Source organism: Bactrocera neohumeralis, chromosome 2 (genome assembly GCF_024586455.1).
Source record: "Bactrocera neohumeralis isolate Rockhampton chromosome 2, APGP_CSIRO_Bneo_wtdbg2-racon-allhic-juicebox.fasta_v2, whole genome shotgun sequence".
Lineage (NCBI taxonomy): Eukaryota > Metazoa > Arthropoda > Insecta > Diptera > Tephritidae > Bactrocera > Bactrocera neohumeralis.
In genome coordinates, this window is record NC_065919.1 from 26722243 (window position 1) to 26737090 (window position 14848).

General features: G+C 38.4%; 1 protein-coding gene across 8 annotated transcripts in view; it reads right to left on the bottom strand.

Annotated features, from left to right (window-relative positions):
- The window catches only part of LOC126759481 (dystrophin, isoforms A/C/F/G/H), a 558659-nt gene that overhangs the window by 526301 nt on the left and 17510 nt on the right, over positions 1 to 14848 (bottom strand). The window contains exon 2 of one of the 8 annotated variants that reach the window (XM_050474338.1): positions 10921 to 11159. The exons of 6 other annotated variants lie outside the window; for them this stretch is intronic. In XM_050474338.1, the coding sequence (XP_050330295.1) occupies positions 10921 to 10942 (22 nt within the window). In that variant the 5' untranslated portion in view covers positions 10943 to 11159. Of the gene's footprint in view, positions 1 to 10920; positions 11423 to 14848 lie in introns of all 8 variants that reach the window. One more of the 8 variants, XM_050474334.1, reaches the window with a different exon arrangement.

Genomic DNA, 14848 nt, shown 5'->3' on the forward strand with positions numbered 1-14848 from the left:
TTGAAAACGTTGAAACCACTAGTGCACTCTGCTACGGGATAGGCAATCATGGCCATAAACTTGTTTCATCAATTGAAACGTTTCGGTAAAAGTTTTACCAATTTTGAAGCAAAATTTAATGTTGGCTCTTTGTTCGAAGCTCATTTTCGCACCGATAACACAAACATACTGACACTTAAAACGCAATAACTTCACTTCCAATCAATGAAATATCATGCAATTCTCACTGAACTATCGATAAAGATAGCAGATCCAAACCAGTCGACATATAGATGGGAGCGCTAGATTCAAAAAGTCCTGTTTACTTTGGAACCCACCTTGTATGTATAACATCACTATAAATTGTCAAAATTTAAAATCTATTCACCGCAAATGTTCAAGTGCTCTCATGGTTGTCATTAACAAATCAGTGAAACCAAACGAAGCGATTGGCAATAACAACAGCAATAATCTATGCCAACATGTGTTCAATCTTGTTTTCCTTTCTGCTGCTCATAAAAAGGCAGACAACTGGCATTCTCCCATTGAAGACATTCCAAAAATGTCGAACAACGCCAAAGCAATCAAACTCCAAATCCAAAAGCGAAAAACCAGAAAGCCAACACTGAAAACCACGTCAAACAAGCGCTGAGAAAAAATCAACAAACCACTAAACCAAAGCACAAATCAAAAGTACGAAAAAATTTCCGAAACGGCGAACAATCATTAGTGTGTATTACAACAACTCCCGAAGGCCCGGTTTTGCTGGGTGCCCGAGCGCGAGCGGAGCTTAACGGCAGCGGCTGCAGCAAATGGTTACGCCTCATTTGTGTTGCAGCGCGTCGACGCGTCACCGAATTGTGGCATCGCGGAGTTGGCATGCAACAAACTCGTTTAGGCACATGTTGCATGAATGCAGATTAACTGTAAAAAATTAAAAGCACAGATCAGTGGTACCTACAGTGAGTCTGAAAAGTGTCCAGTGAGTTCCAACTAATGTCGGGATTACTAATTATTATGGTTATACATACATATGTTACCAAAGTTTTATTGGGTCTTTCCATTGGAACCAGCCGCTCACTTAAAATCCTCGTTATAAATTTCCAAGTGCATGGAATATTATGAAATGCGTGCAGAAGCTCCGCGTAGCATTTCTATTATGTAAAGGCTTCTCAGATATGACATTAAAAACTTCTCAGACAATTTAGTGATTGCTTGACTCGGTATTGATTACAGTTTTCTTTCGAAGAAGCGAAAACGCAAGCCAGACGGCTGAAATAATTTTGATTTCATCGATTTGGTTCTGTTAATTTAGATGACAAAAATAGTTATATCACGCTCGATGAGCCGGTGCATATGGAAATCAAGCCAAGATTGACGGTCGGGAAGTATTTGCTCAATATTTGCTGAGTTTAGGATGAGGGAATTATATACTCAGAGTTGCGTCTCTATGGCCAAACTCTGCCGTCGTCCAATGGCGTCAACAATTGGACCGTCAGTAGGAAGCAATTGTCCACAAAATATCAGGTCAACTTCACGCCACATACGTCGAGAGTGACCAGAATCTCCGCGAACATGATTGCAGAGTCCTTAGGTATTCATCTTACAGTTCCGAACTGGCATCAAGTGATTACTATCTGTTGTTGTTACGGATATTTAATTCACGTTAGGAAGGTAAGGATTAGATAAGTAGTCGTCGACGTCATTCAACGATAAGTCCAAGAAATGTGCTGTTTCGATAAGGTCGGGAAAAAGGGAGAAGGGTGTTAGATGAGTAGGGTTAGCAGGGCAAGCAAACAGGTGACCAGTGTCATGCGAAGACTCATTACTCGCTGAACATATATTAGATATGTCGGGGTCTATTTTAGGTAAGTAGGATTTTAACCTGCTACGATGTCCAGAACGAAGCTGCGCTATAATCACTCTCGTTTCTCGCGGCAACTCGAACTCTTCGTCAGCGCTGGGTGGTGGTTTGACTTCAAGACTGAGATGGAGTCGGTGAAGGTGTTGATAGTTCCACAATGAATGGCGGTCAGTGCTTGTCGGAAGTTATTTGCGTCCGAAGTCTGGTCAAGCAGGTGACTGCAGGGATGATTTCTGTGAAAGCACCCTAGCAGAAACAGCTTGGACAGGAGTTCATTACTATCTGTACTTGTCTCTGGCGAATGATTTTACTGAGAGAATCTTATGAAACTCGACTGTCTCAATTGTTCGACGGCGAGGAAGGAAGGTTTCTATGAGAGTGACGTTATGAAATTATCTTCGAAATGGCAACAAGTTAACAAATAAAAAGATGTATGTTCTAATTCCAACTATGCTAAAGTATCAAATTTAACACAGATCCTAAAAAACCATATTACACTCCATTTCTTTGAACAATTTTGTGCTTCACTATGCCTATACCAAAGAACTTAATGCACATGTACGAATAAATGTTCATGTGAAGTGAATAAAGCTGATATTTCATAGCCGCTAGAACGTGTGCAGCGCAGTGAGGCAGCAGAGCAGTGGCTCGGCGCTGGAAAAATCAAACTCACTTTCAAGTTGTACGTAATTAATGAGCATGGCGAGAACTACAAACACACAGATGAGGTATTAGGGGGCAATAACAACAAACACTCATTGAAAACTAATATAACATGCACACAAATAGTATCCGTTTTCCACCAAAGACCCACCTAGTAGCGGCGCGGGTCGGTTCGCAACGGTCAGTGGAATGGAGACCGGGCTGACAGCTCTTTTCGCACGACCAGCCCAGAGTGGAGGTAAACAAGGTGAAGCCGATCAACTGGGCTAAGGTTGTGTGTGCCAAAGCATTGTTGTTATGACGGAGTCAGAGTCTAGTTCGGTACGATTTTTGTTTGTGGCGGTGCGGGTGCTGTTCTATGCGCGCCTTTGTTTTGCCAACTATTGCGTGCACAGTTCTAACGCAAATAAGTATGTGTATATGTATACAAAGGCGATTTATTCAGTACTGCCAAATGCTCGTAAAACTGCGTGTTTTGTGTTTAGCTTGCTTTCTAGAGCCCCTTATGCAACCAGTGTGCTTTGGAAATGCGAGTGTGTGGCAGTTGAACTTTGAAATTTACATTTTTTCGTTCGAGCAGAAAAATGTGGGTGAATAGCTCTCCGTCGGCAATAAAATATGTGAACAAATGCATAAAAGAATTTTAATTGTTTTATAATTACTGTTATATGGTATATTTATGCAAAATTGTTACCGACGGTCGTATCCGCATCCTTTGTTCGAATAGCACTGCAGCAAAATCGATTTTCGGAAAGTTTTTCATCTAAGGCTAAATAAGGTTTTTATAGCGGTACGGACTTCCTCAGAAATAAAGTTGCCCTCATCTGGTTATTCGAAATATTTATATTTTGCATCCGCACTTTTCTAAAGAGGTTCTCTAGGCTCCTTAACATCCAGAAAATGTTGCTGTCTGGCGGTAGAGTCATCAATTGTGAATGGTATAACCAAATTACTTGCATAATCTTTTGGTTCCCTACATTGATGGCAATCTATTAGGAGCAAATTGGTCCCAGCAACTAGGACTGACCAGCTGGAAACCCACATTCGGCATGCTATTGGCGAAATTAAGTTTGGATAATCTGAAAACTAGGTTTCAGACAAGACCATATCTTCAATCTATTGCTGGAGAAAATAGTTCGAGCTACAGCGGTGAATTGAGAAGTCAGCTGCTGACGTCCGCTAATGATGTTGATATCATTGGTCTGAACATCTGCGCCATTAGTTCTGCTTTCTCTAGAATGGATAAGGAAGCGAAGCAAATGGGTCTGATAGTGAACGAGGGCAAGACGAAATATCTCCTGTCATCAAAAAAACAGTCGTCACACTCGCGACTTGGCTCCCACGTCACTGTTGACACTCATAACTTCGAAGTCGTTGATAATTTCGTCTATCTTGGGACCAGTGTAAACACCAACAACAATGTCAGGCTTGAAATCGAACGCAGATTAACTCTTACCAACATGTGATACTTCGGACTGAGTAGGAAAAAAAGTCCTCTCTCGTCGAACAAAGAGACACTCATCATTCCCGTCCTGTATATATGGTGCAGAGGCATGGACGATGACATTTTATGAGTCGACGTTACGAGTTTTCGGGAGGGAGGATGAAGTCATGTGTAGAAGTTCACGCAAATGAGGAAAGTTTTCTGATTGCCATACACTTGGGAGTGGCCAGAAACGATTTTTTTATATATGGCTATATATGGCCAAGTATCCTCTGGGTAGTCAAAGAACATCCGTTTGAAGGCGAACTAAAGTGAGCTGGCGAAACATTCCCTCCACAGGGTTGTGCGCTGGGTTTGGGACCCGCCACGTAAAAAGCTGCGGCTATACTGCCAAGGTCATGTCGTCCGATGGATGGATGAAAAGCCCCTTGTGGCCATAATTTATTTTGACTTGGAAAGGTTCTCCAAAAATCGATAAACCCCTCGGAGATAGGCTTTCAATTTACTGGTTTTCCTAACCAAAGAGGTTGTGTGCTACTATGGCATTTTTATTTCTATGTACATCATTCAGCTGGTCCTTTAAAACCTAAAATGACCATTGATACCAAAAGACTTTAAAAAGGCACTGAAGCGTCTGAAATGATTTATTCTGACTACGTCGCAGATGCGCTTTAATGCGGCCGTATTACATATACCTACACATTTTGAGTTAGATTTGTCAGAACTAGTAGCCTTTAAGTGTTTAAGAAAGCGAGTATCCTAATTGTTTAAATCAAGAGTGTTCGTACAAATGGAACAAAAAAACTTGTGATCGGCGCTTTGCATCGAGACAAGAGATTTAGTTCTATGCCTAAAACTTCCTAAAACTTTATACTGAAAGCTTGAGTAAGGGATAAATGGCATTGTAAAAACTGTAAGCAACTCCAATTCAAGCCGGAAGAGAATGCACACAAATATCATATTTTGCTTACTTCAATATCACCCACATGCGCGCACACGCTCATATCAAGCTCTTGTGTTTAGATTACGCCACCGCTTTATTTATTTTCTTGACCACAAGCAGTGTCTTCCACTTCAAAGCTGTGGCTAACCATTTCAAAAGCTAACAAAAAGCGCTCGTTTAAAATATTTACGAGCTTGTGTGGGTCGGCATATTTTGTGGCATTTTTTCCGGTAGAGAAAACCGACTCATTGACGCATTGTCGCCCATGAATGTGGAACGTCCGCATGCAAAAATGAGTTTTGTTCCAACATGTAGGCCTTGTAGTACTTAGTAATGCATTCATATGTTTACTATAAGTATGTGTTAGTAAAAATAGTTGGGTCAAAGCCGTAGTAGTCTTTCCAGTAATTTATGCAGCGCAACTCTTCTTCTATTCCTTGTAGTTATTAGGTGCCAATATTCGTTGAATAGCGTTGAATAGCGAAAATTTTCAAAATTTTGTATGTGCGTATGTTTTCCGTAGGTAACATAGTATGCCTATTTCTTCTTAGCTGTGCGGGAGACTCCGGATCACAAGCCGTCGTATTTAAACCAATTAAGCTGCTGTGGTATTCGAGGCACGGTTTTCGGCACGGTGTTTCAGAGACTTAACACGGTGTTTCGGCACTTTTAACAGCAATGTGTCTTTCTCTCGCAGTTTTTCTCTGAACTCAGTTAATTTTAGATCAAATGACAATCGGCGTATCTATTAGAGATCTTTGCTTCTCGTTTGGATGTGCCACTTTGTAAGAGGCATGTTTATTACTAATGATACTGATCAACTTTACCCAACAACTCGACTAGGCTTGGGACTCTTGACTAGCTTCTTTTAAGGATGTTTCAAATGTTTCCTTCTACGCCTACATGTTTCATTTCTTTATAAGTTTCTGCTTTCTACAAAAAATATGGATTCCGAATTTTTTCGTACGCATATTCCATCCAGCTCAAGGTGTGGGTGAAAGTTTTGTTCTTAGCATGGAAGCTGTGAAAGCTCAAGTATATAGAAGTATTGCTCAAGAGGAAAGCTCGATTTAAGCATAGGCATCCAGGTTGAGATTTAAAATTGTTCAACCACAGAAAAAAAATCCTGAATTGCTGAAATCAAGAATTGTGTTTACGAAAAAAAACTTTTGGACGTGTTAATAAAAGTTAGCAATAATTTTTTATAGCTAAGAAATGAGTACAATTCTTGGAAAAGTTTCTTAAAGATCAACATTCGTGTTACATGGTTTTAAATTTGTAGCCCAAATTGGAAAGTTAAAATTTAATTGAAATCCTAAAAAGGGACAAAAGATTGAACTTTCGCTATATCTGAAGAGAAGAAATGTTTTTTTTTTTTATTTTCAACCTGTTAATTCACGGAGGAAGATTTTACTTGGAACTCCCGTTCGAAAAGAAAGGAGAGAGAAGAGAAGAAACTGTTTTGAAAAATCTGATATTTATTAGAATAAACTGGATAAGTAAAGTTCCATACCCAGATGTAAATAATTAACCACCAATGTCGAAAATTAACCGCCGGTAACCGACTATTTGATGTCTGAAATTGAAGTTCGTGATCTCGGTGACGCTTGGCTTTAGCAAGACGGCACCACTTCCCACACATCGCACTACTATGGATTTATTAAGAGAACACTCGGGTGAGCAGATAATTTCACGTTTTGGACCGGGCAATTGTCCATTGAGATCGTGTGAAATCACACCGTTAGACTTTTTCCTGTGAGATATAAAGTCTATGCGGACAATTCTGCTTCGATTCAGGCCTGGTACCAGTCGAAATGCTCGAACGAGTGTTCGAAAATTGCACTCAGCGGATGGACCAACTGAGACGTAGCCGCGGCCAACATTTGAAAGGAATAATCTTCAAAAATTAATGACAAAGAATGTTCTTTCGAATGACTTCAATCATTCCCATTAAGAAGATTCTGTGTTTTTTCTTTAAAAAGATAAGACATCACGAAATAAATCACCCTTTACAAGTATACTCCTAATAGAAAATTCAATGTTGTCGCTGTACTGCTTAACAAATATGAAACCCGCTTTGTAACCGATCACATTACTGGTAAGTTTCAGAGCTTTGTTAGCAGGTGCCTATTGCCTATACTGAAGGTGTGGTAGCCTAATGTCTTCAGCAATGCCGATTTATATAAAAAATGCAATTTGGAACAAATGGCCCACTATATCCAATTGCGAAAGTGAAGATGGATACGTCACAAACTGCGAAAATATGCTACAAAAGTTTGCCGACAAGCTCTGGATCGGAACTTCCAAGGAAGTGGTTAGAGAGAATCTCATAAAGAAATCGATGAATACGAAAAATCATAAAACGAGCTAAAGATGCTGTCAAAAGACAGGAGCAGATGGCAATGCTTTATTGAGGCGCTATGTTCTAGTCAGATATACTTAAAATCGATATGGGAGCTAGATCAAATTTGAAGGCGCCGATTTCCTCTTCAAAAGAAAATGAATGGAAAGATCGAAAGAGTTATTTGTCTAATATTAATTGCTCCAAAGATAATTTTGGAAAAATATGAATATAATAGTCTTAAAGAAAGTAACTTGATATTGAGTTTAAGGTATAACCAAAATGTTGAAAATATCGTAAATATGACGAAAAAAAGCCTAGAAAGCCAAACAATAGAATTCAATGAATCAATTTTAATTTGGTATGAACTCTTAAATGGAAAGTACTTTGGATCAAAAGTAGCTAGTTATGAAAGCAGTCCATATTCTCAAACTTTTTATTAATTGCATGTACTTTGATTTTCGTAAAATGTGCGATTTTTTACCATAAACACTTAGAAACCTATTATATTTATGTTTCCTAAAATTAAAGTCGTCTTCTTTAAATTCCAAAGCAACAGTAAAAATCTGCTTGCCATTTATCGTAATTAAAATGTTGCTGGCAAATTTGAAGGTGCACAAAAATATATTTCTTCGGTCGGTATGCACAATGACCAGCTTGTATGTATGTGTGTGCAACAGAAACCCATTTTATTTATGAGCAAGAACAGTCTGAGAGCTCTGCATGAATATGCTGTGTTGACCAGAACTCTGAATCCACATAAAAATCGCCAGACCGAGCTGTCCATTTGGTCAGCATCCAGCAATGCATGTGGTCATATATATATATACATATGTATATGCCATGTCTGTAAGTGTGTGTGCATACACACAGTGTGTAACTGTATGAGGACCGAGAGATATTTTTTCGGTAAATGCTGTTACTCATGCCTGTGGCAAAGGGCTTTCAAAAATATAAACAACAACAACAACAAGAACGTTGCATGCAACTTATTGTTAACTCAGTTGCACAAGCTGTGCGTTTTTCGCAGTGACTTGTTAACACAGCGCCCACATATCCTTGGCATCTCCCTTCACGCCACTTGCATCGCATGGCCTGACCTTTCAACTGGCTGCGCTTGCTCGGTGCGTTGTTTATGGAAGCCTCAGGTCGGATGTGTATCAGCATTTCAGCGGTAAATGCAAAGTTGTTTATGTGTGCACGCATTTAAATGGCGATTTGCCCCTGTGCATATGTGTGTGTGGTAAATGCAATGAATCTGCATACTTTCCTTAAATAATACTTTTCAAGTGCATATTTTTTGCTGAGTTCAAGCTAAAGCCTTTAAAAAGCGTCCATACAGTGGAAGTCAAATATGAGGGTGGAATAAAGCTAGCGAGAACAAGAAGTGAGAAGTGGTGCAGCTACTGGTGCAGCGCCTTTCAATGAGTTAACAAAAGCAACAATGAACTTATACATATTTATATCAGATGTTCATATTCAAGCTCCACTCTGAGGTGAGTTAACTTAACTATATTACTTTGATCAATTTTCTGGTCAATGCGAGAAACAAATGATATGAGCGGTTAGGTGAGAGGAGAGGAGAGTCATCATAAGGCTCATTGTTCTCCGAAGCTAGTACCAACTAAACACCATTTAACTACTTGGTCGATTTGGTCAAAGTATTCTCGCGCATGGTCTAAATTCTCTTAAGTCACTATGACAAGTTTTTAAAAATGAGATCCTGATAATTTCCACCAAGCATCTATCCGAAATGAAATTGCTATATCAATTGTAGCAAAATGGTACTCCACAGAGCCTCTAACAGATACAAGCATTGAACTTCTGCACTACTTTTTTTGATTCATTTGCCGGAAAAATCTCTCACATCGTTTCTAGGGATTGCACGCTCCTTAGCCTATCTTAGTTTCTGTTTAAAATGTTTTATAGGCTCATGGACTTGTACAATAGGAACAAAAACCGAGGGGTACACTGTTAAGGGCTCAGCCTGTCTTCAGCAAAGGCAAGGCGGTCGATACAGCTTTGCACGCGGTAGTGTCACGGCTGGAGAGAGCTCTTATCTATAAAGAATCTGCGGCCGCAAGCGATGATTTAAGCTTTCGAAAACTTTAAGGTAAAATAGAACTTCAAGAACTTCATTCATAGTCTTCTTTGCAACAGAATGGTCCTACCTGGGCGCGGTAATACAGAGTCATCTTGGAGGGTTAACAGACTTTCCTCACTGCTCTGAATTATTCTGATAAATGATCTACTGAAAGAGCTTGAAGAACAGTGCTGTCATGTTATAGCTCACGCTAACGACGTTACTCTTATGTTAGAAGAAAAAGTTTTAACTACAGTATATGAGCTAACCGAAGGCTAGTATCCATCTAGGCGAATATCAGCGGTTTAGTTGTCAACCCAAGTAAAACTGAAATGTTTTTATTTACCGGGAGGCATAAAATCTCTTTTGGATATTCGCACCTTTAGGCTGAAATACTTTAGTATTGTTGATAGAAAGCTTTCATGAAGCCCAATATTGAGGAAAGAATAAGATAAATAGGAAAAATTTGGGGTATTGTGCCAACGGCGCTATGAAACCGTAGTTTAACCAATATTGTTTCGTCAAGTATTCGTCTGGTGAAAATCGCTCAAAAAGATTACACTCGCTAAGAACCTTGAATGGGTCGAAAGAGCGACTTTCATCGGCATTTGCGGTGCATTGCGGACCAAACCAACAATAGCACTTAATGCCTTTCTACACATAGAACCCTTGGGTATTAACGAAAGGTACTTTGTTGCGAAGTGCGCTCAAAGGCTCAGGGAAGCTGGATATATGAAGGGGTCAAAATACGAGCACGCTGAACTTTTATCTTCCTTCAACTGCATCCCTAAAAACCTTACCACTACGTCGGAAAAGCTGTTCGAGGTGGCTTTTTATCTGCTCACATACCGACGAGGAACATATCCCATGGTAGGTGGGAGAAATCGCTACAAAAAAGACGCAGTGAACTTGTTCACGAATAGGTCATGGCTAGTGGGAAAGTTGAAGGCAATACTGTGCCCTCAAGATAAGTCAAGGAGTGTCCGTCGTGACTAGAAATATAATCAAACTACTTCAGAATTTTGCCGCAATCGCAGAAGTTCTTACTAGGCATTGACCAGAAAGCATTCTTGCGATAAGGCTAAGCTTATTGTCTAACGCCAGTTATCAAAGTTGCACTGAAGATGGTGAGTAGTCATATTGTAAAAATACCCTATAGAGAAAGTGAGCATCCAGGCTTTAATTATTGTTCCTCTATTGAAATTGCAGGAGTAAACGCTTTCCATCGTCATTATAAAGATTTCCAAGACTTAACATACTATAGCGTTTAGTTTATTGAAACACACTAGTCGTAACTTTCGAAAACAGCCGATAGCGAATGTTTTCTATCGATAAGAGCCGACCACCAGCATTCCCTTGTTTTGGGAAGTTTCGACGCTTAAAATTAACATTTATGTTTTTAATTTTTGAAATATTTAAAATGATGTTTCTAACCATCGAAAATTGCTGTATTTCAATAAAAAAAATTGTTTTGCATTGGAACTTAATAACAAAGTAATAATGACTTCATTTATATAAATACATGAACAAAATTTTGTATCGACTTCTTAAAAATAGATTTCTAAACTTCGTAAACTAGCATTTTCTTTTCTATAAAACTCACCAATTAAAATCGCCGGATCCATATCGTTTTCGTTATTCCAAATATAGGTGATTCGTTATTCGTTCAACACATAAAATTCGCTTAAATTCGTGAAACACTAATAGACATTGAAATTGATTTTTTTTTTTATTTTAGGTTAGGTTAAAACTTTTTGAATAATACTTTTTTTCTTAATTAGTTTGTAAGTATGTTATTTAGTTTTATTATTTTTTCTTATTTTTCACAACTTGCACTTGTATCTGTAAATAACAAGGGTTCAAAACATTGCTCTCTAATTGGAAATTGAGCGACAAAAGGTAAATATAAATCAGCTGACACACAGCTGTCTAAATTTGCAATGTAAACACGAAGCTGAAATCCACACTTTTTTTTAGGCGCGAACGAGAAAGGCAAATAAGTTGACAATGAAGCTTATTTTTAGTTACTAGACAACTTATGTGCCAAAGAAAGATTTCTAGAGGTAATAAATCGACAATAACTTTGCACTATAAACTGTAGCGAGCTGTAAAATAAATTGAAACTATAACCATCAATAAAATCTGGTATCGGCATTTTTAATATAAGAATTAATCATTATTTTATTATTTTACTTTATTTATTTATTTTTTTTTATCACAAAACTTCACTCACACATATTTTTTTCTACACACTGTTATTCGCTTATTTGTTTACACACGCTTCGATGGGCGAACTCATTCATTAATAAATAAAACCAGCTCCAACTGTCGCAGCCGGCAAAAAAGATAAGCAAATGTATACATACATACGTATATTTTTGTAGGTAAACCCACATTATTTTCTACCTTACACTTTCGCATTTATTTCGCACGTCACGAGCAAACCTGTGACTATATTTTTTGCTCTATTTACTCTACCAATATTCTTTTATTTATTTTTTCATTTATTTGCTTTCCAAATTCAACTCTTCAATATTTACTGCTTTAGCAAAATATATCTGTTGTCACCATCATAAATTTCACTAAAAATGTTCGATTTTAACTTCAGCTGATTGGAATTTTATTGCACTCTTATTTGACATTTAATTAAGCCGCGCACTCTCACACATTCTTGCTTACACTCAATTTATGCCTGTTGGTTTGGAGTGCTCTCTATCAATATAACCTCTCACTATCGCTCGCTAAACAATCTCACGCTGTTGCTTTAACTTGTTGATTTGCTGGCATGTGGCTTGCAGTGGAATGGTTTGGCAATGAAACACTTATTTATTTGTGATTACTTTTTTTATCAAGAAAAAATTGCTAAAGTGCTCTGCTTTGTCTCCTCGATATGGACATTGTGGATTGTTTTCACATTAATCATCGGTAGGTACAAATACAGTTGCGTGCCGCTATAGCATTATATTTTTTTCATGTATTATGCAATTATGCTTGAGTGTATACAAATATTTTCAAGGTAATTTGAAGAAGAAGCTCTTTGCAGAAGAAGAACGCTCAGATATGATGCGAGATGTTATTTAATAATGCTTATTAACTGTCTTGGTTCCCTTTCTGTGAACATTTTCGACGGAATCGCATAATTCTTATAAATATTTCATGAATGCGAATGTAAAAAATACAATCGAGATTGACCAGATATAAATTGAGTTACTTGGACGAACGCGCAACAGAGAGGTTTTGTTCGCCAGGAAGTACTTCAAACGAATATTATTTTGATAATTTGCAGTGTCCGACATTTGGGAGCTAATGGTATATTCTCGGCTTAATTACAGCTGTTCTAGAGCTGAATAGCAGCCTCGTTACTAACCAGTCACAAAGATCGTTACAGTTAAACTATATGTACTAACTATATATACTATATAAACCGTTATGGAGGAAAGTCAAAGAAATATACAACTATGAACAGAAAATAGTAAGACTTTGTCCATAGTTTTAAAATTCTTAATTTTTTTCTTAAAAATCTATGTTCCCCTCAAAGTAATCGCCCTTGGCCCCAATATACTTGTGTCAACGTTTTCCAATTCACGAAACAGTTGTTAAAGTCAATTTCCGGACTTGATTGAGTGATGATTGAGTTTGGAGTGATAATTGAGTTTGCTGAATAGCCAGAAGTCTTACGGAGCTAAATCAGGCAATTACGGTGGTTGCGGCACGATATTGGTTGAAAATTTGGCTAAAAACTCACGAAGAATGAACGCAGTATTCGACGGTGTATCATCGTGGTGCAAAAACCAAAAGTTGTTGGCACATAATTCCGTTCTCTTTTTACGAATAGCTTCGCGCAAATTACACATGGCATGTTGACAGTTTGGTCGGTCGGAAAGAACTCGGAGGCCACCACACCTCGACAATCAAAGTAAATCGTCAACACAACCTTGATTTGTGATCTGCTTCGACGTGGTTTTTTCGGCTTTGGCTCACTTTTGCAACGATATTCAGCCGACTGGTCGTCTATTTCCGAATTGTAAGCATGAACGCAATTTCTTTGTTGAATAATTTCATTTATCATAAAAATCGCCGAATGCACTTTAAGTACATCACAAAGATAAGCGTAAACCGTTAACCATAGAAAAACTGTAAGTTTCGCAACATGCTTATTTTAAAGGAAAATCTGCAGAATCTCTAGAGATAAACAAATACGCCCTCGTTCTTAACTTAGAAAGCGCTTTCAATATCATCCAGCCTAAGGCCATACCGAGCGCGCCAAAAGATCTGGGAATCTCCGAGTCTCTCAGGAAATTGATAGAACATTTGCTAATAGACACGTCAATAATTTCAACGCTGGAAGGCAGATCTAGAAAAGAGTGGGGCACATGTTGTAGCCTATTCTAATGAGGTGGCGGTTTCGGTTAGAGGTAAGCTTTGAAATATCCTCGCTTACCTCATGCAAACCATATTAAACGTCATAAATCGAAGGGTAGTATCGATCAGATTAAATTGAAACGCTAGCAAAGTAGAGCTACTCACTAGGAAACAGAAACAGAAACCGAACAGAATTCTAGAAGTTATGCCGCAATTTATAAATGGTGCCAGGCTAGTAAAAGGAAAGAAAGCAAGTTACTTAGGACCAATTTTAGACAGGTAGTTTGAATTGAAACCCAACTTAGATGCTAGGGTTAAGAAAGCAGCCACAGCACTTTACACCTGTAAAAGTGGAGTCCTTACAACAACACCAATTATGGCACTAAATTGGACTATTGGACTAGTGGGGTCAAAAAATATTTGATAAAGTATTTGGAAGAATAGGCTGAAAAAGAAAAACTTTTGATCTGAGTACAAAATTAAACTAGCCTCACTTCTTGATTCCATATAAAAGCACTTTTTATTTTTCGAACTTGACATGAGGGTCCAAAGTAGTGCACTGCAGTTCGCCCATGCTTTTTCGAGCGTTGAACTTCACCTTAGGCACCGGCTTTAATTGAATGATTAATAACAAACAAACAATTAGGGAATGCTGTCAGCTGCGAGAGCCGATTGTGTACTTTGATAGAGAGGAGAGTGTGGTTATGTGTGTGTGTGTGTGTGCACCGATAACCAAGCAACTGTGCCGCAATGTGTTCCAAGTGCCAGTTGTTCACAGCCGGTGGAGTAAACAAAAACAAAGCAGCCAAAAAAATAAAAGAAGTAGTAATAAAAACAAACACAGACGAAGTGGGCAATACACAAAACGAAGAATATAAAGTTCGTTTATGATACCAACTATGAAGTGTGGAGAGAGGTTGCGAGAAGGGGAGGTAAACAGCGCAAGCAAGAGATAGCAGTGATCGGTTGGTCTGAGAGGCGCTCAGGAAAGGGCATGCTGGTGGTGGGAATGCACTGGTGTGCTCAGTCGCTGTTGCTTTCATTAATTTACAGTTTTCTATTTTATTTTCCCTTCTTCTTTTTCATTTCTCTTTTACTCTTGTAATTACAAACAATTATTTCAATTTATTGCCAAATGCTTTCCAATCGAGGAAGTCGCTTGATGTTGG